At 41.7% G+C, this 25,976-nt stretch overlaps 1 protein-coding gene across 1 annotated transcript in view; it reads right to left on the bottom strand.

Moving 5' to 3' along the window:
- Positions 1–5,820: 5,820 nt before the first annotated feature.
- ALDH8A1 (aldehyde dehydrogenase 8 family member A1) overlaps positions 5,821–25,976 on the bottom strand; it is a 53,809-nt gene continuing 33,653 nt past the window's right edge. The window contains exons 5-7 of the mRNA XM_089676198.1: positions 22,611–22,867; positions 17,497–17,658; positions 5,821–6,325 (exon numbers count right to left, since the gene is read on the bottom strand). Of these exons, the coding sequence (XP_089532324.1) occupies positions 5,873–6,325; positions 17,497–17,658; positions 22,611–22,867 (872 nt within the window). The 3' untranslated portion in view covers positions 5,821–5,872. The remainder of the gene's footprint in view (positions 6,326–17,496; positions 17,659–22,610; positions 22,868–25,976) is intronic.

The following is a 25,976-nucleotide window of genomic DNA, read 5'->3' on the forward strand; positions in this document are numbered from 1 at the left end:
CCCAGCGTCTGGTGATGTCTATGCATTCCACACTTCAGGCTGTCATTGACTGCAAAGGATTTGCAACCAAGTATTAAAAAGTGAAAGTTTGATTTATGATTATTATTCTGTCCCATTACTTTTGGTCCCTTAACAAGTGGGAGGCACATATGCAAACTGTTGTCATTCCTACACCGTTCACCTGATTTGGATGTAAATACCCTCAAATTAAAGCTGACAGTCTGCAGTTAAAGCACATCTTGTTTGTTTCATTTCAAATCCATTGTGGTGGTGTATAGAGCCAAAAATGTTAGAATTGTGTCCATGTCCCAATATTTATGGACCTGACTGTATATGGGGAAAAAATGTGCACTCTGTTCCAGCTACAGTAAAACGTTAAAAAGGATGATTATGTGGACATTCCTTTATTTCTGGAGTTGAGCCCTTAGCCAGGAGCATGTAAGTAAGATATTTTAACTGTAGCCCATGTGTGTTGATTCTCCATCTTGTTCCTGTTGCAGGAGGATGGTGGGATGGGCCCTTGGCCAGCATGACTAGCCAGCCATATTGCTGATGGTGAATCAGAGGCCAGCTAGAAAAGTATTTTACAAATAAAATTTAATCTGTCTTGGACTAGTCTTGTGTAACCTCTACACGTTGGCATTCAGTGCGACGTAAAAGCAGCACTTTAAGCCAATCAAACCATGATTCTTGACTTTATCAGTGCTGCTATTCCTTCACTATCCAAGCACAGATTTGACCACGCGGTTCTGCTTTTACTGCTATGCTGAAAGAAAGTGGTCTGGCTACTGTGTGTCAGGGGCATCAAAGATTAAAAATTTGGTTAACAGAATTACAATATAGGTAGGCAATGCAATCCACACACATTTTAGTGGTGAATTTATTGGTTGCTGAGTTATGTTGACAATAAAGAAACAACTACTTTATATCAGAATCTGGTGGGACCCGCTATTTAATTCTGCCTAGCAACAGGAAGCAACAGCACTATACAGTACTATAGACCAGTGTTTCTCAACCTTTCTTCAGTCAAGACACCCTTTAAAATTATGTACAGTCCTAAGGCACCCTCTAAAATTATGGACAGTCTTGAGGCACCCCATTCTAAAATGTGAAAAACTATTCTAATAGTTTAATATAACGCAGCAACTTCCACAAACACCCCAGGGTGCCTGGGCAACCTGGTTGAGAAAGGCTGCCAACATTAGAGGTGATTCAAAGCAAATACACTTTTGCACAGTGGTACTGACCAGTATTCCGGTGTTTCTTTTCTCCCTCAGTTTTTCTCCAGCACTCAGCTGATGTGCCAAGGCACCCCTGAAGAAACCTCAAGGCACCCTGGTTGAGAAAGGCTGCTATGTACATATGATTTTATGCTCTCAAGGCATCTCCTCATGTTTCCCCTTGCAGCCTCAGGGCTCATTCACACTTGACTAATTTCTAACTTTTCCCAAACGTCCCTATAGCGTTTGATAGGCATTTGGGAAGCATTTTTAACGCTCACCAAACACCCCATGTGTGTTTTTGAGGTGTTTGATAGGCGTTTTAAAATCGCACCACAAACGCCTATAATGAAGTTAAATAGTATTAACGCCTTGCAAACACCTGCAGCGTTTGAGGAGCATCACCATAGACTTGAATGGGAGGCATTGAAAGGCTTCAACGCCTCCTGACTCGCCATGGGGCATCAATTTTGACGTGATGTTAATGCTCCAGTGTGAACAGCACTGTGTGCTGCCATGTGTAGAATTTTCATAGGCGTTTGGAGAGCGTTAAAAACGCCACTCAAACGCCTGCCTACAAAGCTAGTGTGAACTTAGCCTAGGGGTCCACTTGCTGGCAAAACATTGCTATCAATAAAATCGTCCCCCTTAGAGCCTTACATTTTCCTCTATGGGATCACTCCCTTCCTGGCCTAGAATGCTGACAAACTTTGACTGGACTCATAACCCAGGGAAAAGTTGGGTCAAAATTGAAAATATATTGAGTGGGTCCAATCTGAATAGAATTATATGGTTACCTACACATCATAGAGGTCTAGATGTTAACACAAGTATATACACTTCTACTGTTTTAAAAGTTTGGCAGATGTTACACAGACAAAGGGGTTGGGTTTTTAATTCACAATTAATGCCACTTAAAAATACAGACTATTTTGCACCTGGGAAGGAAGATATCACGGGGAATTGGATTATTAAACAGGACGCGCAACTGAGAGACATAATGGTGGGTGAGGAACTGAGATCTTATAGAGAGATGGAGAAATTAAAGGGAGAGGTTTTTAGCAGAATAGACGAGGTTCGTTACCACCAATTAAAACACTTTTTTGAGAGTCTCCCAAAACCGGTGAGAACAAAAAAGGATTGGAATTTATTTGAAAGTTTATTGGATACAAGGGGAGATGGGAGACATGGTGTAGCTAGAATATATAGAATTTTAACGGCACTGGACACTGACACAAAACTAATTTATGTAGAGAAATGGGGAAAAGATATGGGTAGGGAGATCGATGAGGAACAGCAGAGGAAAATGCTTAGATTAATTCACGAAAATATTAGTATGAGAGAAGTAGAATTAAATTATAAGTGTTTAGTTAGATGGCACATTGCACCGAGTGTGGAGCACAAGATGAATGGGGAGAACTCTCCACTATGTTGGAGAGGATGTGGAGAAGTGGGTACACTATATCACATTTGGTGGGAATGTTCAAAGATACAGGTGTTTTGGGGGAAAATCATCCATTTAATGAGGAAAATTACTAAGATCGATATTAGATTGGACCCAGAGTTATGTCTCCTTCTTATCTCTGAGCTCACAGTGAGATCATATAAGGACTCAGGAATTTGGTACTTTCTGAGTGCAGCCAAAAGCTTGATTCCTAAGTTTTGGAAAAAAAAGGGAGGTCCCGACGGAAGAAGATTGGTTGATCAGAATGAATCAGTTATGTGAGATGGAAAGACTTTATTATACACACATAGATGGGATGGAGACGTACCATAAAAAGTGGGGAAAATGGGAAGAATTTAGACAAGAAAGTGAAATATAGTTGATTTACACCTCTTGACGAATAATGATTTTTAGAAATGAGTTTTAGAAAGAAAAAGGATAGTGCTATATATTTATTTATTTATTTGTTCTCTCTCTTTTGGATTTGAAAAGAAATGGCAGAGTGGGATGGAGGGGGGAGGGGGGATATGGTGATGGGTGTGGGTGAGGAGGGGCTTAGGGGGGGATCAGGGTTGTGGGAATTAAATAAATTATGAGGAATATAATGATTATTTAATGAAGAAAATGTTTGTTAACTATGTTTGATTGAAATTCAATAAATATTTATAAAAAAAAAGAATGCTGACAAACCTTCCTCACAAATGTCAGTGAAGGAGCAACACCTTGCTGCTCTCTTACGATCAATCTCTAAGCGATCTTGTCGCTGGAGAGTTTTCACCAGTGACAGGATCTCTTATGTGATATGGCTCTACGACACCTAGATATGTAAAATGACTATTATAAACTCATTTTACTATGTGTCTGGTAAGGACACTGTAAATAGACTGTAACTTTAGTGTAACTACCGCCATAGCAGCCCACACAGATGCTGTGAAATCTGGGAGGCAGGGGGCTCAGAATGAAATTCCAGGGGCATTTGTTAAGCTGATGTAGGATCTGTCTCATTTATAGGTTAGCATAGTTCCCATATTATAAATGTGGTATAGGTCACTGACTAGCAGCAGTCAACGGTGCTGGTATTACGGCTGCTATGCAAGTTAGTGGTCACCGGCGTACAATGTTGATTACTGTAGAAAGGGGTCATCAGAAGGCCCTATCAAATGATTGCTATGCGGTCGCGTGATTTCTAGTTACACCCTTGGAATTCCTAGGTGTCAGAGCTAATCTGAAAGGCTAGTTTTCTTGGCAAAGCAATGCAGTACATCATGTACCTACAATACTAAGAAAAACAACTGAATAATAGGTAGACAAAGCAATACAGCCTAACCTGAAAAATTGACTTCCATTCCACGAATAAACTATTTTAAAGGTTCAAGTCTGATTAATCATTGTCCACAAGCAGTTCCTTTTAAATTTTTCTTCAATAAGTCATTTGGGGTCCTGCCAAGGATACATTTCTGGGCAAGGAAGGAAGTAGGTAAGAGGTTAGAGAAATGAATGAAGAGCTTTCTGATAATGTTATGATGAAAGACATAAGGGTGAGGACTAGTATCTTTCTGAGGTATCTTTTGATCACGCACAGTAAAGGTTATAACATTGACATGAACCAGCAAATCACATGGCAGTCTCTTGACAAGCCGTATAGAAGTAAGAGCCACAAGCCAACAGGTCAACATCCACTTCCCCTCTTCACTACTCTGCTACTATTTTAGGAATCCATAAGGGAGGGAGAGGAAAGGACATGGAAACATATCCCAGTTAAATTTCCTGGTATGTGTGATAAGTAGCATCACTGTAAAAAGATGCTTATGAAAGGGCAAGAAAATGAGAAGAACAAAGGGCTTTTCACATAGCATAATGTAACAAATTACTTTGTTTGAATGACTGGGCAAGATAGTTAAAGTCTTCAAACAAAACACAAACTCAATTTATCATGATGGAAGTGAACTTGTTTGATATCTTTTTTTAGCTCATGAGAAGCCTGACAGTCATAAACCATATATTAACTATGTTTCAGAAAAAATGTGAACTATTCATTTTATCACAAAGTAACAACTTTGCACAGCATTATGTGTTCTATCGATGCTATTGGATTCATATATTCTTTGGAACCAGAGAACTGACCTGACCACTTGGGTTCCTCTTGCACTGCAAAATTGATAACTTTAGCCAGGTAGCTTTGTTTTGCTTTCCTTCTGGACCAATGCTGCAGAGCTGTGACAGGTTGAACGTGAACCCAAAATTATATTCCCAACGTACGTGTTCCTGAATGTGGGTGAAAAGTAAGTGGGTGCTGTAGTGACCATTGGCCAGAAACTGGAATGACTCAAGGAAAGAGATATGTCACCAGCACACCAGGGAACACCAGAAAAATGGTCCAAGGCTTTATTGAACAGTTACATCACAGCATAAGGTAGCGACATTTTGGAACCACTCAGGACTCTTCATCAGGCGTGCCTGATGAAGGAGTTCTGCGTGGCTCTGAAACGTTGCTATCTTCTGCTGTGATGTGATTGTTCAATAAAGCATTGGACCCCCTTTTATGAAGTTCCCTAATGTGATGGTGATATACTGTATCTCTTAGGTTGAACCTTATTATAGTATATCTGATTCACAAACTTTTTTTTGCTTTTGACAAAAAAGGGAAGGGTTGAAATCCCTGTTGTGGTTTTTTTTTCTGCCTGTTTCCCATTTGGAGAGATTTCCCTTTGCTTCCTGTCATGGAAACAGCAAGAAATGAGAGAAAATCTCCCCAAGGTGAGGCTAAATACCCTCTCCGTTTTCAGAATAGGTGTCCCCATTGGAAGATATTCCCTCACATCCAGCTACAGTAACATGTTGTATTTCTCATTTCTTTTAGTCCTGATGACAATGGTCTGAAAGTAAGAATTGTTTTAGACTGTCTGCGTTTCCCTTCAGCTACCAGTCTTCCTTTTCTCTATGGAAGAATGCAATAAATAATTTGGTTTCTATAGAGCAACCATGACTTTGTTCTTTCTTCGGACATATAATGTGGACGATTTTGGCTACTTCCTTAGACTTGGGCTTGCCACAGGGGTGGTTGGACTGGCTAGTGGAACCAGATGCCTTCCATATCCTATTTAAATTCTTATTAGCCTTATGAAGATTGTGAAACAATAAAATAATACAATCATGTTAAATGTTAGCACAGATTTTATTCATTGTAAATGTATATAAAAAAATAATATCAATGTTTTATGGTGACCGTTTTCACCTCAGTAAAGAATTCATAGGAATCTTTTGCTCCTTCTCTTCCCAGTCCTGATGCTTTCATGCCTCCAAAAGGTAGGTTAAGGTCTCTCACAAGCCAACAATTGGTCCATACAAGACCTGACTGCAATCTCTTAGCAACACGGTGGGCACGTCCCACGTCTCTTGTCCATATAGTAGCAGCCAGGCCATATTTGACTCCATTGGCTTTTTCAATAACCTCTTCTTCTGTGTCAAAAGGAACAACACATGTGACCGGTCCAAATATCTCTTCTTGCATACAACAAGATGTTTCTTTCAGCCCGATTATCACTGTAGGCAACATGAAGTAGCCACCCTGGTTTTCTGGTGGGATGTTTAATATATCCTCACCTTCTCCACAAACAACAGTAGCTCCCTCCTCTAAAGCCTTTTTCACATAGCCTTTTACCTAGGGGACAGAGTATATCAGGAGTTCAACACAGCTTGTTATTCTGCAGCAACCTGTCCAAAGACAAAACTGTGCCAACAGCAGACATTGGAAATAGAAAACTGCCTAAAACTGAAAGCTCTACAGTTTTCTTAGATGTAAAAAGAAAAAATGTCACAGTAGTGTTACATAAAACAATCAAAATCTCCCCAATCCTCAGAGCTACTGCAAACTCACATAGAGAATCTATGTGCAAGGAGCCACCTACTGGTAAAACCAGGTAATTGTGTCCATTTGTACACAATTTGTATACAATGTACGTTGAATTAATATATTTTAAACTTGTGGTGTATTTATTTTAAAAAATGTATATCTATTGTATTCAGAATCATAAATCAGATTGTTACAAGACACAATCTCTGAGATGATGTCTTTATATATGCATATATGAGCTATAAGTTATTTTAAAACATTATTCCATTCAATTCCATCATAATTAGCAAAGATAGATAGAATTGCTTGCATAGTCAATACATTTCAGATGTAAAATCATATCAAAAGATATTGAATAAATGTTCTGTTATATTCATTAGCAGATGGGAAAATATATTGTTTATTAAGTGTAAATACACTATAATACCAAAAGTATTGGGACGCCTGCCTTTACACGCACATGAACTTTAATGGCATCCCAGTCTTAGTCCGTAGGGTTCAATATTGAGTTGGCCCCACCCTTTGCAGCTATAACAGCTTCAACTCTTCTGGGAAGGCTGTCCACAAGGTTTAGGAGTGTGTCTATGGGAATGTTTGACCATTCTTCCAGAAGCGGATTTATGAGGTCAGGCACTGACCTTACCCTTCACTGGAACTAAGGGGCCAAGCCCAACCCCTGAAAGACAACCCCACACCATAATCCCCCCTCCACCAAACTTTACACTTGGCACAATGCAGTCAGGCAAGTACCGTTCTCCTGACAACCACCAAACCCAAACATGTCAATCAGATTGCCAGACAGAGAAGGATGATTAATCACTCCAGAGAACATGTCTCCACTGCTCTTGAGTCCAGTGGCGACGTGCTTTACACCACTGCATCCGACGCTTTGCATTGCACTTGGTGATGTAAGGCTTGAATGCAGCTGCTCGACCATGGAAACCCATTCCATGAAGTTATCTACACACTGTTGTTGTGCTAATCTGAAGGCCACACAAAGTTTGGAGGTCTTTAGCTATTGACTCTGCAGACAGTTGGCAACTTCTGCGCATTATGCGCTTCAGCGTGCGCTGATCCTGCTCTGTCATTTTATGTGGCCTACCACTTTGTGGCTGAGTTGCTATTGTTTCCAGTTGCTTCCACTTTGTTATTATACCACTAACAGTTGACCGTGAAATATTTATTAGCAAGGAAATTTCACGGATGGACTTATTGCACAGCTGACAACCCATCACTGTACCACGCTTGAATTCACTGAGCTCCTGAGAGTGACCCATTCTTTCACAAATGTTTGTAGAAGCAGTCTGCATGCCTAAGTGATGATTTTATACACCTGTGGCCATGGAGGTGATTGGAACATCTGAATCCAATGATTTGGAGGGGTGTCCCAATACTTTTGGAAATATTGTGTATATACTACACTAAAGTATACTAAGTATATAAAGGTTTTTTGATAATATATCTCAAGGTTAAAATGGAGAGATTCAAGTGACTAAAGTGTCCCTAAAGGCCATCTAGTTTTTTTTATTTTGGATAGAGTAGAGAGGGATTAGAACTCTTGTCAGTTTGTATTGCTTTCTGTGCCTCCATCAGGAAGATTCGTTGTCTCTATTTGTCCTGTTCACCATTATCATTGAAAGTGAAAGTAAAAGAAAATCCAAAATTTGGGGTAGATATCAGAACAGTAATAGAGGGGAATCTTTCAATGGGGACACTATTTCTGGTGACCCTAGTGACCCCCCCTCCCCCCCCCAGGATTCCCTCTCACTCCCTGTGAAGGGACATCTTCCCATTGGGACACGGATGGTGTGAAAAAAAAAAAAAAAAAAAAAACACTGACAGGGTTTATACCAATTATTTTAGTGACACTTTAATAGACAGACATGGTCTGGATTATTTCATACCATATTTTCTCAGTAGATTTGATAATCAGAGCAGTGATCAGGTGTCCAGACTAGTGATTCTAGTAGAATAGCCAGTGATTTACTGTCCATTTCTGTATGAAGTAGTAAAGTTACTGCTCCATAGTAATTCTCCAACTGGGAAATGTCTGCACTATTTGCAGATGGTTCCTTTATTGAGGTAAAAAATTTGATACAAATAAACATTATATTTTTAAGACAAGCAGACTCCTTCAAGCGGATCCACCTGCTCAGCAGGGGATCTCTCCGCTGATCCCCGCTGAGCAAGCGGACGACAGGTCCGTGTTCTCTCTGTTATGCAGTGTGGACACAGACACAGCCTGTTATTTTCTATGGGGTGGTCAGATGGAAATGGACCGCCTGTCTATTTCCATCGGCCTGTCATCCATCCGATCTGCCAGACAGATGGGGAATGGATCCCCATCCATCTGTTTTCAGTGTAATCGGATCGGATGGCACTGGGTGTCAGCAGAAACATGTCTGGTGAAACCCAAGGTTCCAAGAGTTATGGATGGTCCTATTGGGTCTGCCTGAAAAACTGATGGGCGGACCCGATTGGGCCATCAGTGTGAAAGGAGCCTAAGTTTTCTGGAATTTCAGTTGCATTAGTTTGTAGTAGAAAAAATATTGAAAAATGGTGAATTCTACTGAAAAACAAATCAATTTTCAAACAGGCACCTCATAATTTTTTTACATGCCTCATATTCATGTAGGTTTCTTTACATGCCTCATATTCATGTAGGTTTCTTTACATGCCTAATATTCATGTAGGTTTCTTTACATGCCTAATATTCATGTAGGTTTCTTTACATGCCTCATATTCATGTAGGTTTCTTTACATGCCTCATATTCAAGTAGGTTTCTTTACATGCCTCATATTCATGTAGGTTTCTTTACATGCCTAATATTCATGTAGGTTTCTTTACATGCCTAATATTCATGTAGGTTTCTTTACATGCCTAATATTCATGTAGGTTTCTTTACATGCCTCATATTCATGTAGGTTTCTTTACATGCCTCATATTCAAGTAGGTTTCTTTACATGCCTCATATTCATGTAGGTTTCTTTACATGCCTAATATTCATGTAGGTTTCTTTACATGCCTCATATTCATGTAGGTTTCTTTACATGCCTAATATTCATGTAGGTTTCTTTACATGCCTCATATTCATGTAGGTTTCTTTACATGCCTAATATTCATGTAGGTTTCTTTACATGCCTAATATTCATGTAGGTTTCTTTACATGCCTAATATTCATGTAGGTTTCTTTACATGCCTCATATTCAAGTAGGTTTCTTTACATGCCTCATATTCATGTAGGTTTCTTTACATGCCTAATATTCATGTAGGTTTCTTTACATGCCTAATATTCACGTAGGTTTCTTTACATGCCTAATATTCATGTAGGTTTCTTTACATGCCTCATATTCATGTAGGTTTCTTTACATGCCTCATATTCATGTAGGTTTCTTCACATGCCTAATATTCACGTAGGTTTTTTTACTGTACATGCCTAATATTCACGTAGGTTTCTTTACATGCCTAATATTCACGTAGGTTTCTTTACATGCCTAATATTCATGTAGGTTTCTTTACATGCCTAATATTCATGTAGGTTTCTTTACTGTACATGCCTAATATTCATGTAGGTTTCTTTACATGCCTAATATTCATGTAGCTTTCTTTACTGTATATGCCTAATATTGATGTAGGTCAGCGGTTCTCAACCTGGGGGTCGCGACCCCTTTGGGGGTCGAACGACCATTTCCCAGGGGTCGCCTAAGACCATCGGAAAACACATATTTCCGATGGTCTTAGGAACCGAGACACCGCTGCAGTCTCCGGCGATGTGTGGGCGGGATGATACGCTGCTGTCACCTGGCCACACCTCCGGGATCGCTCAGCAGCTCCGCCTCCTCGCCGCTGATTGGCCACTGGAACTGTAGCTCAGGAGAGGCACACAGGCGGCCAATCACCGGCGAGGAGGTGGAGCTTGGAGAGGAGGAGCCGAGCGGCAGCGCGCGTACATCAAAGAAGACCGAGGGAGCTGCCGGAGCGAGTGAAGAGGAGAGTGGCCAGAGAAGGAAGACAGCTGACAGGTAAGCGAGAGAGCGAGCCCAGGCTGGAGCAGGGGTCAGCAAAGTAAGTATCATTGGTGTCAGTGGGAGGAATAGTGCCCCATCATTTGTGTCACTAATACCAACGATGGGGCACTATTCCTCCCCCCACTGACACCAACGATGGGGCACTATTCTTCCCCCCACTGACACCAACGATGGGGCACTATTCCTCCCCCCACTGACACCAACGATGGGGCACTATTCCTCCCCCCACTGACACCAACGATGGGGCACTATTCCTCCCCCCACTGACACCAACGATGGGGCACTATTCCTCCCCCCAACTGACACCAACGATGGGGCACTATTCCTCCCCCCACTGACACCAACGATGGGGCACTATTCTTCCCCCCACTGACACCAACGATGGGGCACTATTCCTCCCCCCACTGACACCAACGATGGGGCACTATTCCTCCCCCCACTGACACCAACGATGGGGCACTATTCCTCCCCCCACTGACACCAACGATGGGGCACTATTCCTCCCCCCACTGACACCAACGATGGGGCACTATTCCTCCCCCCACTGACACCAACGATGGGGCACTATTCCTCCCCCCACTGACACCAACGATGGGGCACTATTCCTCCCCCAACTGACACCAACGATGGGGCACTATTCCTCCCCCCACTGACACCAACGATGGGGCACTATTCCTCCCCCCACTGACACCAACGATGGGGCACTATTCCTCCCCCCACTGACACCAACGATGTGGCAGTATTCCTCCCCCCACTGACACCAACGATGGGGCACTATTCCTCCCCCCACTGACACCAACGATGGGGCACTATTCCTCCCCCCACTGACACCAACAATGGGGCACTTTTCCTCCCCCCACTGACACCAACGATGGGGCACTATTTCCCCCCCCCCCCTGACCCCAATGATGGGGCACTATTCTCCCCTCCACCACACTGACATCAATGATGGGGCACTATTCCTCCCACTGACACCAATGATGGGGCACTATTCCTCCCCCCACTGACACCAACGATGGGGCACTATTCCTCCCCCCACTGACACCAACGATGGGGCACTATTCTTCCCCCCACTGACACCAACGATGGGGCACTATTCCTCGATGGCACACTGACATCAATGATGGGGCACTATTCCTCCCACTGACACCAATGATGGGGCACTATTACTCCCCCCACTGACACCAACGATGGGGCACTATTCTTCCCCCCACTGACACCAACGATGGGGCACTATTCCTCCCCCCACTGACACCAACGATGGGGCACTATTCCTCCCCCCACTGACACCAATGATGGGGCACTATTCCTCCCCCCACTGACACCAACAATGGGGCACTATTCCTCCCCCCACTGACACCAACGATGGGGCACTATTTCCCCCCCCCCCTGACCCCAACGATGGGGCACTATTCTCCCCTCCACCACACTGACATCAATGATGGGGCACTATTCCTCCCACTGACACCAATGATGGGGCACTATTCCTCCCCCCACTGACACCAACGATGGGGCACTATTTCCCCCCCCCGACCCCAATGATGGGGCACTATTCTCCCCTCCACCACACTGACATCAATGATGGGGCACTATTCCTCCCACTGACACCAATGATGTGGCACTATTCCTCCCACTGACACCAGTGATGGGGCACTACTCCCACTGACACCAGTGATGGGGCACTACTCCCCCCACTGACACCAGTGATGGGGCACTATTCCTCCCACTGACACCAATGATGGGGCACTACTCCCCCCACTGACACCAATGATGGGGCACTACTCCCCCCACTGACACCAATGATGTGGCACTATTCCTCCCACTGACAGCAGTGATGGAGCACTACTCCTCCCACTGACACCAGTGATGGGGCACTACTCCCCCCACTGACACCAGTGATGGAGCACTACTCCCCCCACTGACACCAATGATGGGGCACTACTCCCCCCACTGACACCAATGATGGGGCACTACTCCTCCCACTGACACCAATGATGGGGCACTACTCCTCCCACTGACACCAATGATGGGGCACTACTCCTCCCACTGACTCAATGATGGGGCACTATTCCTCCCACTGACACCAATGATGTGGCACTATTCCTCCCACTGACACCAGTGATGGAGCACTACTCCTCCCACTGACACCAGTGATGGGGCACTACTCCCCCCACTGACACCAGTGATGGAGCACTACTCCCCCCACTGACACCAATGATGGGGCACTACTCCCCCCACTGACACCAATGATGGGGCACTACTCCTCCCACTGACACCAATGATGGGGCACTATTCCTCCCACTGACACCAAGGATGGGGCACTATTCCTCCCACTGACTCCAACGATGGGGCACTATTCCTCCCACTGACACCAACGATGGGGCACTATTCCTCCCACTGATACCAACGATGGGGCACTATTCCTCCCACTGACACCAACGATGGGGCACTATTCCTCCCACTGACACCAACGATGGGGCACTATTCCTCCCACTGACACCAACGATGGGGCACTATTCCTCCCACTGACACCAACGATGGGGCACTATTCCTCCCACTGACACCAACGATGGGGCACTATTCCTCCCACTGACACCAACGATGGGGCACTATTCCGCACTATTCCTCCCACTGACACCAGTGATGGGGCACTATTCCTCCCACTGACACCAATGATGGGGCACTATTCATCCCACTGACATCAGTGATGGGGCACTATTCCTCCCACTGATACCAACGATGGGGCACTATTCCTGCCACTGACACCAATGATGGGGCACTATTCCTCCCACTGATACCAACGATGGGGCACTATTCATCCCACTGACATCAGTGATGGGGCACTACTCCTTCCACTGACACCAATGACATGGCACTACTCCTCCCACTGCAAAATTACAGTTATGAAGTAGCAATGAAAATAATTTTATGGTTGGGGGTCACCACAACATGAGGAACTGTATTAAGGGGTCGCGGCATTAGAAAGGTTGAGAACCACTGATGTAGGTTTCTTTACATGCCTAATATTCATGTAGGTTTCTTTACATGCCTAATATTCATGTAGGTTTCTTTACATGCCTCATATTCATGTCTGTTTCTTTACATGCCTAATATTCATGTAGGTTTCTTTACATGCCTCATATTCATGTAGGTTTCTTCACATGCCTAATATTCATGTAGGTTTCTTTACATGCCTCATATTCATGTAGGTTTCTTTACATGCCTAATATTCATGTAGGTTTCTTTACATGCCTAATATTCATGTAGGTTTCTTTACATGCCTCATATTCATGTAGGTTTCTTTACATGCCTCATATTCATGTAGGCTTCTTCACATGCCTAATATTCATGTAGGTTTCTTTACATGCCTAATATTCACGTAGGTTTCTTTACTGTACATGCCTAATATTCATGTAGGTTTCTTTACATGCCTAATATTCATGTAGGTTTCTTTACATGCCTAATATTCATGTAGGTTTCTTCACATGTCTAATATTCACGTAGGTTTCTTTACTGTACATGCCTAATATTCATGTAGGTTTCTTTACATGCCTAATATTCATGTAGGTTTCTTTACATGCCTCATTCATGTGGGTTTCTTTACATGCCTAATATTCATGTAGGTTTCTTTACATGCCTAATATTCATGTAGGTTTCTTCACATGTCTAATATTCACGTAGGTTTCTTTACTGTACATGCCTAATATTCATGTAGGTTTCTTTACATGCCTAATATTCATGTAGGTTTCTTTACATGCCTCATATTCATGTAGGTTTCTTTACATGCCTAATATTCATGTAGGTTTCTTTACATGCCTAATATTCATGTAGGTTTCTTCACATGCCTAATATTCATGTAGTTTTCTTTACATGCCTAATATTCATGTAGGTTTCTTTACATGCCTAATATTCATGTAGGTTTCTTTACATGCCTAATATTCATGTAGGTTTCTTCACATGTCTAATATTCACGTAGGTTTCTTTACTGTACATGCCTAATATTCATGTAGGTTTCTTTACATGCCTAATATTCATGTAGGTTTCTTTACATGCCTCATTCATGTGGGTTTCTTTACATGCCTAATATTCATGTAGGTTTCTTTACATGCCTAATATTCATGTAGGTTTCTTCACATGTCTAATATTCACGTAGGTTTCTTTACTGTACATGCCTAATATTCATGTAGGTTTCTTTACATGCCTAATATTCATGTAGGTTTCTTTACATGCCTCATTCATGTGGGTTTCTTTACATGCCTAATATTCATGTAGGTTTCTTTACATGCCTAATATTCATGTAAGTTTCTTTACATGCCTAATATTCATGTAGGTTTCTTTACATGCCTCATATTCATGTAGGGTTCTTTACATGCCTAATATTCATGTAGGTTTCTTCACATGCCTAATATTCACGTAGGTTTCTTTACTGTACATGCCTAATATTCATGTAGGTTTCTTTACATGCCTCATATTCATGTAGGTTTGTTTACATGCCTAATATTCAAGTAGGTTTCTTTACATGCCTAATATTCATGTAGGTTTCTTCACATGCCTCATATTCACGTAGGTTTCTTCACATGCCTAATATTCATGTAGGTTTCTTTACATGCCTAATATTCATGTAGGTTTCTTCACATGCCTCATATTCACGTAGGTTTCTTCACATGCCTCATATTCACGTAGTTTTCTTTACATGCCTAATATTCATGTAGGTTTCTTTACATGCCTAATATTCATGTAGGTTTCTTTACATGCCTAATATTCATGTAGGTTTCTTCATATGCCTCATATTCACGTAGGTTTCTTCACATGCCTCATATTCACGTAGTTTTCTTTACATGCCTAATATTCACGTAGGTTTCTTTACTGTACATGCCTAATATTCATGTAGGTTTCTTTACATGCCTAATATTCATGTAGGTTTCTTTACATGCCTAATATTCATGTAGGTTTCTTCACATGTCTAATATTCACGTAGGTTTCTTTACTGTACATGCCTAATATTCATGTAGGTTTCTTTACATGCCTAATATTCATGTAGGTTTCTTTACATGCCTCATTCATGTGGGTTTCTTTACATGCCTAATATTCATGTAGGTTTCTTTACATGCCTAATATTCATGTAGGTTTCTTCACATGTCTAATATTCACGTAGGTTTCTTTACTGTACATGCCTAATATTCATGTAGGTTTCTTTACATGCCTAATATTCATGTAGGTTTCTTTACATGCCTCATATTCATGTAGGTTTCTTTACATGCCTAATATTCATGTAGGTTTCTTTACATGCCTAATATTCATGTAGGTTTCTTCACATGCCTAATATTCATGTAGTTTTCTTTACATGCCTAATATTCATGTAGGTTTCTTTACATGCCTAATATTCATGTAGGTTTCTTTACATGCCTAATATTCATGTAGGTTTCTTCACATGTCTAATATTCACGTAGGTTTCTTTACTGTACATGCCTAATATTCATGTAGGTTTCTTTACATGCCTAATATTCATGTAGGTTTCTTTACATGCCTCATTCATGTGGGTTTCTTTACATGCCTAATATTCATGTAGGTTTCTTTACATGCCTAATATTCATGTAGGTTTCTTCACATGTCTAATATTCACGTAGGTTTCTTTACTGTACATGCCTAATATTCATGTAGGTTTCTTTACATGCCTAATATTCATGTAGGTTTCTTTACATGCCTCATTCATGTGGGTTTCTTTACATGCCTAATATTCATGTAGGTTTCTTTACATGCCTAATATTCATGTAAGTTTCTTTACATGCCTAATATTCATGTAGGTTTCTTTACATGCCTCATATTCATGTAGGGTTCTTTACATGCCTAATATTCATGTAGGTTTCTTCACATGCCTAATATTCACGTAGGTTTCTTTACTGTACATGCCTAATATTCATGTAGGTTTCTTTACATGCCTCATATTCATGTAGGTTTGTTTACATGCCTAATATTCAAGTAGGTTTCTTTACATGCCTAATATTCATGTAGGTTTCTTCACATGCCTCATATTCACGTAGGTTTCTTCACATGCCTAATATTCATGTAGGTTTCTTTACATGCCTAATATTCATGTAGGTTTCTTCACATGCCTCATATTCACGTAGGTTTCTTCACATGCCTCATATTCACGTAGTTTTCTTTACATGCCTAATATTCATGTAGGTTTCTTTACATGCCTAATATTCATGTAGGTTTCTTTACATGCCTAATATTCATGTAGGTTTCTTCACATGCCTCATATTCACGTAGGTTTCTTCACATGCCTCATATTCACGTAGTTTTCTTTACATGCCTAATATTCATGTAGGTTTCTTTACATGCCTAATATTCATGTAGGTTTCTTTACATGCCTAATATTCATGTAGGTTTCTTTACATGCCTAATATTCATGTAGTTTTCTTTACATGCCTAATATTCATGTAGGTTTCTTTACATGCCTAATATTCATGTAGGTTTCTTTACATGCCTAATATTCATGTAGGTTTCTTTACATGCCTAATATTCACGTAGGTTTTTTTACATGCCTAATATTCATGTAGGTTTCTTTACATGCCTAATATTCATGTAGGTTTCTTTACATGCCTAATATTCATGTAGGTTTCTTTACATGCCTAATATTCATGTAGGTTTCTTTACATGCCTAATATTCATGTAGGTTTCTTCACATGCCTAATATTCATGTAGTTTTCTTTACATGCCTAATATTCATGTAGGTTTCTTTACATGCCTAATATTCATGTAGGTTTCTTTACATGCCTAATATTCATGTAGGTTTCTTTACATGCCTAATATTCACGTAGGTTTTTTTACATGCCTAATATTCATGTAGGTTTCTTTACATGCCTAATATTCATGTAGGTTTCTTTACATGACTAAGGTTTCATGCAAGTTTCCTCTTTAGGACTGCATTACCATTAATCACTTACTTTTGCTAAATGGTTCTGACTGATCAAAGCTCCCATGCTGGCTGACGGATCAGATGGGATTCCGACCTTCCATTTTCTGGTAGCTTCTACAAATCTCTTGAGGAACTCTTCATAGAGTGAATGCTGAACATAAATCCTGCTTGTGCAGAGACAAATCTCCCCCTGTAAAATGAAAAATAAAATACATCCTTATTTTTCCAGCAGGTCAAAAATCAGTTTTCCTTCATAATATGAATGCAATCCCAATGTTGGGATATTGGTATGTCTTTGCAATGCAGACTGATTCACGAATATCTGATCAAAGAAAGATAGAGCCAAAGTGAAAGCTATTGCCCATAACAACCAATAAAGTACCACCTTTCGTTGCACATTAAAAATGAGCAATAAATATGGTTGCCTGGGGCAACAACTACGGTAAACCTTTACTCTCATCTTTAACTGGCTACAGTGTATTCTGTAATTATGCATCTCTCACACTGTAGCTGTGCTTTTACAGAATGTGAAATGATTACTGCTATGGGTTGTTTATTGGACACCCCTTGGTCAGATGAGCCACTTTTTACTTTTTCCCCAATCTTTAAGGGAGCTTAAGAATCATGGTTTTATCAGTATACTCCTTCTACAGTCACTGACCCCAAACTACTGCTATCTTTTCACCTGTGTTTTATTCATTTTTTGGGGGATCTATTATCAAGCTATATACCTGTCTGAAGGAGAATGCTATATTTATTCACCTATACAGCATCTCTAAAAGTTATGTGAGAGCTCTGAATCCAATATGCTGCCTTTGCATTAGACTATGTCAACCTCATGCATGAATAATGAACAAAGCATATCCCTCTATAGTGTGTGCTTGTCTCAATCCAGAGCACTACGTGTCATTTCTGTTCGCTGTCTTGTTCCTCTGCTATAAGCACGCATCAGTTCTGACAAGTTTTTCTGACACCAAGAGGAAAATGGTGACAGGGGAGGGCACAGCCTGTGAATGACAGCCTCAGCTCTGCTCCTGTGTGAAGGGTATTGTGGCCCTTCCCTCCAATCAGCTCTCAAAGCTCTCCTCGCTGATGTAACTTCAGCTTCCTGTCCCCTGTTTTTCAGAGCTGAGAGATCCAGTGTAAATTCAGTACTTTGAATGGATGTAGGGGAAAGGTGGCTATAGATAAATAGGTACAACTTATGTAGGAGGATTTGTTTCATGTCTGTGTATCACCTGAGACCAGTCACTTCACTGGGTATATGTAAGGGTTGACAACCACTTTAAGTCTTGAATGCTACAGTTGCTATCTTGCTGATCCAATGGGGTCGATTTACTAAAGGCAAATAGACTATGCATTTTGCAAAGAGTAGTTGCATTCTTCCAAAAGCAGTTGCTCCAGAGCTTAGTAAATGAGGTAAAGATTCACTTTGCAAAGAATACCCAATCACATGCAAGGAAAGATAAAAAAAAAAAAACAGCATTTTTGCTTGCACATGATTGAATGATGGTAGTCAGCAGACTTTCTGCTCATTTACTAAGCTCTGGAGAAACTGTTCTTGCAGAGTTAAACTGAACTTTGCAAAGTGCATAGTTTTTATACCTTTAGTAAATCAACCCCCATGTCTGCAGTTCTTTATAAGGCACAGACATAAGACATGCATCCAGATCAGGAGTTTTGACATCAGTTCATTGACTTTATACTTGCTCCAATCAGAGACTCAGAATATGTTGAAGCCAGGAAATGGGCATTAAAGCCAGGTAGCTAGCATTTTATAGTAAAGTCAGCAATGGAGCCCTCAGGTTTCTCTTAGCATAAGTTTGTTGACTTGACAATAGATTTCCTTTGTTTTATCATAATACAGAATATGTTTCTGCAATCCACAAGTACAGTTATTTTAGGTAAACTCCCAAGTGTAAAATATGTGCAATGACTCCATCTAGTGGTAACATCTAACAATTATTACTGATTTGTTTTTCTTTGGTAAGTATTGGAATATTTATTATTATTATTTATTGCAGGTACTTATATAGCTCCATGAATTTACGCAGCACTCCCTAACCTTCAAGGGGTATACAATCTAAAATCCCTAACTTACATTCATACATACACATACTAGGGACAATATAGACAGGATCCGGTCAACCTACCAGCAGCATGTCTTTGGAGTGTGGGAGGAAACCGGAGTACGCAGAGGAAACCCATGCAGTCACAGAGAGAACATACAAACTCCAGGCAGGTGATGCCGTGGTTGGGATTCAAACCAACGACCCTAGCACTGCCAGGCAGAAGTGCTAACCATTTAGCCACTGTGCTTTTTATTAGATCTTGATCATTACTGTAGGTAGCCTTTTAGCCATAATTTAACTGTTCGAGTTGAATGCCAACTTAAAAAATAAAGATGCCCATACACAGTAGAAGTCCACTGCTTCTGTCCCATAAACAGAAATGAAACATAGAAGCATTAATAAACATCACTTACAATATCATAATGACTAATCATGACATTGTTCCTGTTTGCACCAATTATACAAGCCCTGTAACAAGCCCCCTGCTTGCCTACCCTACCATCCTGCTTGCTTGCCTGCCAGCCTCAGAACACCCTGCTTGCTTGCCAACCTCAGACTATCCTGCTCGCCTGCCAACCTCAGACTATCCTGTTCCCTGCCAACCTCAGACCATCCTGCTCGCCTGCCAACCTCAGATCACCCTGCTCGCCTACAAACCTCAGACCATCCTGCTCGCCTGCCAACCTCAGATCACCCTGCTCGTCTACCAACCTCAGACCATCCTGCTCGCCTGCCAACCTCAGACCATCCTGCTCGCCTGCCAACCTCAGACTATCCTGATCGCCTGCCAACCTCAGACCATCCTGCTCGCCTGCCAACCTCAGATCACCCTGCTCGCCTACCAACCTCAGACCATCCTGCTCACCTGCCAACCTCAGACCACCCTGCTCGCCTGCCAAACTCAGACCACCCTGCTCGCCTGCCAACCTCAGACTATCCTGCTTGCCTGCCAACCTCAGATCACCCTGCTCGCCTGCCAATCTCAGTCTAGACTGTCTCTGTGCCTGCTATTCCAGTCCAGCCCGTCTCTGTGATCAATATTCCAGTCCAGCCTGTATTTTTGCCAGCTGTTCCAGTCCATTCTTCATCTATGCCTGCTGTCCAGGTCAGCCTGTATCCCTACCAGCTGTTCCAGTCCAAGGTTTCTCTGTGCCATCTGTTGTTGTGCCAGCAGTTTCAAGCCAGCCCAACTTTGTACCAACTGCTCCAGACCAGCCTGTCTCCATTCCAGCTCCCCCAGTCTAGTCCGTCTTTGTGTCAGCTTCTGCTCTGGTTGCTGCCAATCTGCGTTTGGTACTTTCAGCATCCCACTATTCTCTGCAATCAGTCCTCCCACTTCTTTCTAAAAGGTACGTTTCATCCTTTGGATGGGCTCACTCTTCCAGCCCAGTGGGGTCCTCAACCATTCTCCAGTTTCTTGGCTTTCTGACTTTGCTCCAAAGACTCTGCATCTTGTTTCTACATCTGAGGTCCACTGTTGCAGACATCTTGCTTCCTTGTCTCCGCTTCATTGATTTTACACCCTGACTGTTCCAAAGGCTTTGCACCCAGTCTCTGTTCCAGAAATCTTGCACCCTGTCTCTACTTCAGTGATATTGTGCCCTGACTCTGCTTCAAAAACTTTGTGACCCATCTTTTCTCCCTAAGTCTTGCGCACTGTGTCTGGATCAGTGTTGAAGTGCAAAACCATTCAAGCAAATAATTTGCACATCATTTCCCTTCTAGATATCTTGCACACTGTCTCTGCTCTTGAGTTCCTGCACCCCGATTTGGCTTCTAAGGTCCTGTACCCCAGTTTAGCCTCCAAGGTCCTGCATACCGATTTGGTTTCTGGGGCCCTCAACCCAAAAGCAGCTCCAGAAGTCCTGTAGCCCGATTCGGCTTCCAAAGTCCTGTACCCAAATTCAGGTTTTGAGGTCCTGCATTCTGATTCAGCTGTAAAAATAACCCCTCTTCTACAGTCTACTCAGTTGCATAAACCACACCCCTTCCATCCATTCATTCATTTTGAGAATATACAGGACCTCTAATGGCCTTGAGAGTGATCCACCACAAAGGTGTGCATGTACATAGATACATTCCCTACAAGCGTAACAACTAGTTAGGGTTTTAGTTCTTGTACTATTTGGTACAATTCCAGTGTGATTTTGGCCCCATAACATATACAAACCATGTCAAAGTTGCATCTAAGTTGCACTATATAATTGCACTGAAAGTTGTATCAAAATCTGAAAGCAGCAGTGTTAACCTAGGTGAACACAGACCCTTTGATATACAATCCAACCTTTTTGCATGACTCACTAAAATCATCACTACACTAAAAAACTGGTGTTCCTTTTTTTCTTCTCTCCCTCTTCTCTTTCTCACTCCAAAAGAACATGATCTTTGGAGTGATGTTCCAGGGGTGAAAAAAAACAAAAAACAGATTAGAGCTCCACACAAATATATGCCTCAGCAAAGTTGTCATACCCAACTTGGCTAAACCTGTCAATCATTGCTAACCTTTTATAGGAGAAATTCTGCTTTACAGAGTGCCCATATTACCCATGTTGGGCAGAATAAGGCTGTTCAGTGCACTCCTTTTTTTATGGGATTTATTGGGAAGGATTTACTAAAACGGGTGCAGCCGTGCATGGTAGCCAATCAGTTTCTAACGTCATCTTGTTCAATCTTAGATCGTAAGCTCCAAGGAGCAGGGCCCTCCTAACCCTCTTGTATTGAACTGTATTGCTGCTGTATTGTCTCCCTTTCTTTTGTAAAGCGCTGAGCAAACTGTTGGCGCTATATAAATCCTGTATATAATAATAATAATAATTGAGGTTTGGCAATAAAATATGAAGCTAACTGGTCTCTATGCAGAGCTGCACCAGATTTTGAATGTTCCATTTATAGTAAATAACCCTCATTGTGTTTCTAAAAGCTCTCCTTCCTTTTATCCTAAGAAAGCACCCTTACTGGCCAATAAGATTATTTAAAAGGGGGCTGTGGATTTTTTTGCAGATGAGGGGACTTAACCCTGAAGTTGGGGGAAAGGGAGCACAAATATTGCGAAGTGGAAATATGCACTTACCTGATTGGAAAAACTGGAGCGAACAGTAGTAGTGATACAATCCTCTAGGTTTGCATCTTCAAATATGATGGCTGGATTCTTTCCTCCAAGCTCCAGTGACAGCTTTTTACAGTATGGGGCACTCCTCTCAATGATGCGTTGAGCAGTCACAGTGCTTCCAGTAAAGGAGATGAGAGGCACATCAGGATGGCACACAAGAGCCTCTCCAGCTTTCGGGCCAGTGCCAAACACTATATTGATGACACCTGGTGGGATACCTTTACACAACAGCAATCATTTATATTTTACATTATACTTACATATTTTTGTATCATCACTTTTCTATGCAGCATACAAGAAAATATTTACAGGTGAAACTCAAAAAATTAGAATATCGTGCAAAAGTTCATTTATTTCAGTAATGCAACTTAAAAGGTGAAACTAATACAGTGGGGCAAAAAAGTATTTAGTCAGCCACCAATTGTGCAACTTCTCCCACTTAAAAAGATGAGAGAGGCCTGTAATTGGCATCATAGGTAGACCTCAACTATGACAGACAAAATGAGAAAAAAAATCCAGACAATCACATTGGCTGATTTGGAAAGAATTTATTTGCAAATTATGGTGGAAAATATTTGGTCAATATCAAAAGTTCATCTCAATACTTTGTTATATATCCTTTGTTGGCAATGACAGAGGTCAAACGTTTCCTGTAAGTCTTCACAAGGTTGGCACACACTGTTGCTGGTATGTTGGCCCATTCCTCCATGCAGATCTCCTCTAGAGCAGTGATGTTTTGGGGCTGTCGCTGGGCAACACGGACTTTCAACTCCCTCCAAAGGTTTTCTATGGGGTTGAGATCTGGAGACTGGCTAGGCCACTCCAGGACCTGGAAATGCTTCTTACGAAGCCACTCCTTCGTTGCCCGGGTGGTATGTTTGGGATCATTGTCATGTTAGAAGACCCAGCCACGTTTCATCTTCAATGCCCTTGCTGATGGAAGGAGGTTTGCACTCAAAATCTCACGATACATGGCCCCATTCATTCTGTCCTGTACATGGATCAGTCGTCCTGGTCCCTTTGTGGAGAAACAGCCCCAAAGCATGATGTTTCCACCCCCATGCTTCACAGTAGGTATGGTGTTCTTTGGATGCAACTCAGCATTCTCTCTCCTCCAAACACGACGAGTTGTGTTTCTACCAAAACAGTTCTATTTTGGTTTCATCTGACCATATGACATTCTCCCAATCCTCTTCTGGATCATCCAAATTGCTCTCTAGCAAACGTCAGATGGGCCCGGACATATACTGGCTTAAGCAGGGGGACACGTCTGGCACTGCAGGATCTAAGTCCCTGGCGGCGTAGTGTGTTACTGATGGTAGCCTTTGTTACGTTGGTCCCAGCTCTCTGCAGGTCATTCACTAGGTCCCCCCGTGTGGTCCAGGGATTTTTGCTCACCATTCTTGTGATCATTTTGATCCCATGGGGTGAGATCTTGCGTGGAGCCCCAGATCGAGGGAGATTATCAGTGGTCTTGTATGTCTTCCATTTTCTAATTATTGCTCCCACAGTTGATTTGTTCACCCCAAGCTGCTTGCCTATTGCAGATTCAGTCTTCCCAGCCTGGTGCAGGTCTACAATTTTGTTTCTGGTGTCCTTCGACAGCTCTTTGGTCTTCACCATAGTGGAGTTTGGAGTGTGACTGTTTGAGGTTGTGGACAGGTGTCTTTTATACTGATAACAAGTTCAAACAGGTGCCATTGATACAGGTAATGAGTGCAGGACAGAGGAGTCTCTTAAAGAAGAAGGTATAGGTCTGTGAGAGCCAGAAATCTTGCTTGTTTGTAGGTGACCAAATACTTATTTTCCACCATAATTTGCAAATAAATTCTTTCCAAATCAGCCAATGTGATTGTCTGGATTTTTTTTCTCATTTTGTCTGTCATAGTTGAGGTCTACCTATGATGCCAATTACAGGCCTCTCTCATCTTTTTAAGTGGGAGAACTTGCACAATTGGTGGCTGACTAAATACTTTTTTGCCCCACTGTATATGAGATAGACTCATTACATGCAAAGCAAGATAGTTGAAGCCATGATTTGTCATAATTGTGATGATTATGGCTTACAGCTCATGAAAACCCCAAATCCACAATCTCAGAAAATTAGAATATTGTGAAAAGGTGCAATATTCTAGGCTGAAAGTGTCCCACTCTAATCAGCTAATTAAGCCATAACACCTGCAAAGGGTTCCTGAGTCTTTAAATGGTCTCTCAGTTTGGGTCAGTAGGAATCACAATCATGGGAAAGACTGCTGACCTGACAGTTGTGCAGAAAACCATCACTGACTCCCTCCATAAGGAGGGAAAGCCTCAAAAGGTAATTGCAAAAGAAGGTGGATGTTCCCAAAGTGCTGTGTCAAAGCACATTAATAGAAAGTTATGTGGAAGGGAAAAGTTGCATTACTGAAACAAATGAACTTTTGCACGATATTCAAATTTTTCGAGTTTCACCTGTATTTACCTTGAAATTTCATACTATCAGGTACAGATTTAGCAATTTCAAAAAATGTACAGTAAACCAATATTCAAATGTTAAGAACAAATCTGGAAAATCGTCAATTCAGCAGTTTTGGATTCTCCTGAATATTTAGAAGAGAAACTTTATGATCTGTGGAGGATACCGCAATTTAGGAAGCTAGGTAACCTTGATTTGTAACTTGAATGATTCTTTATAGATTTCTAAACATTTTCATGCCTACAGTCAGGAAAAGATATCAGTTTTCTGATTCACTTTATTTTTCAAACAAATTTTATTATGTTGACAGGCTTGCTGGGATGGAGTAGGAAAATACATAACTTTCCTAAAGCAAAAGCTGCTGCCAGCACTGGTCATGTTGCTGAAAGCCTAGCAAATTCATCATAAAATCACAACTGAAGTAAAAGATCAAGATCAGGTTATATCAGGGGTCTCCAAACCATTTATACAAAGAGCCAGATTACTGTCCTTCAGACTTTAGGGGGGCCAGATTGGCTAGTGAGAGTAGAAAATGCCCCAGTGTCAGTTGGAGTAAATACATTTACATATTGCCTGCACTCAAGAAGGAATAGTGTCCCTTTATTGGTATCAGTGGGAGGAAATGTGTCCTATTGGAATTGCTTGGAAGAATAGTGCCTAATTGTTTATATCAATGGGAGGAATTATGCTTTATTGCTGGTGTCGGTGGGAGGAATAGTACCCCATCGCTGGTGTCAGTTGAAATAAAAAATGCCCCGTCCCTGTTATCAGTGAAAGCAATGGTTCCCCACTGTTGGTGTCAGTGAAAGGAATAGTGCCTCCTTGTTGGTGTCAGTGGAGGTATAGTGCCTCAAGGGCTGGATAAAGGATAG

Source organism: Staurois parvus, unplaced genomic scaffold (assembly GCF_062004578.1).
Source record: "Staurois parvus isolate SC_StPar_1 unplaced genomic scaffold, SC_StPar_1.0 ptg000165l, whole genome shotgun sequence".
In the NCBI taxonomy this organism is placed as follows: Eukaryota; Metazoa; Chordata; class Amphibia; order Anura; family Ranidae; genus Staurois; species Staurois parvus.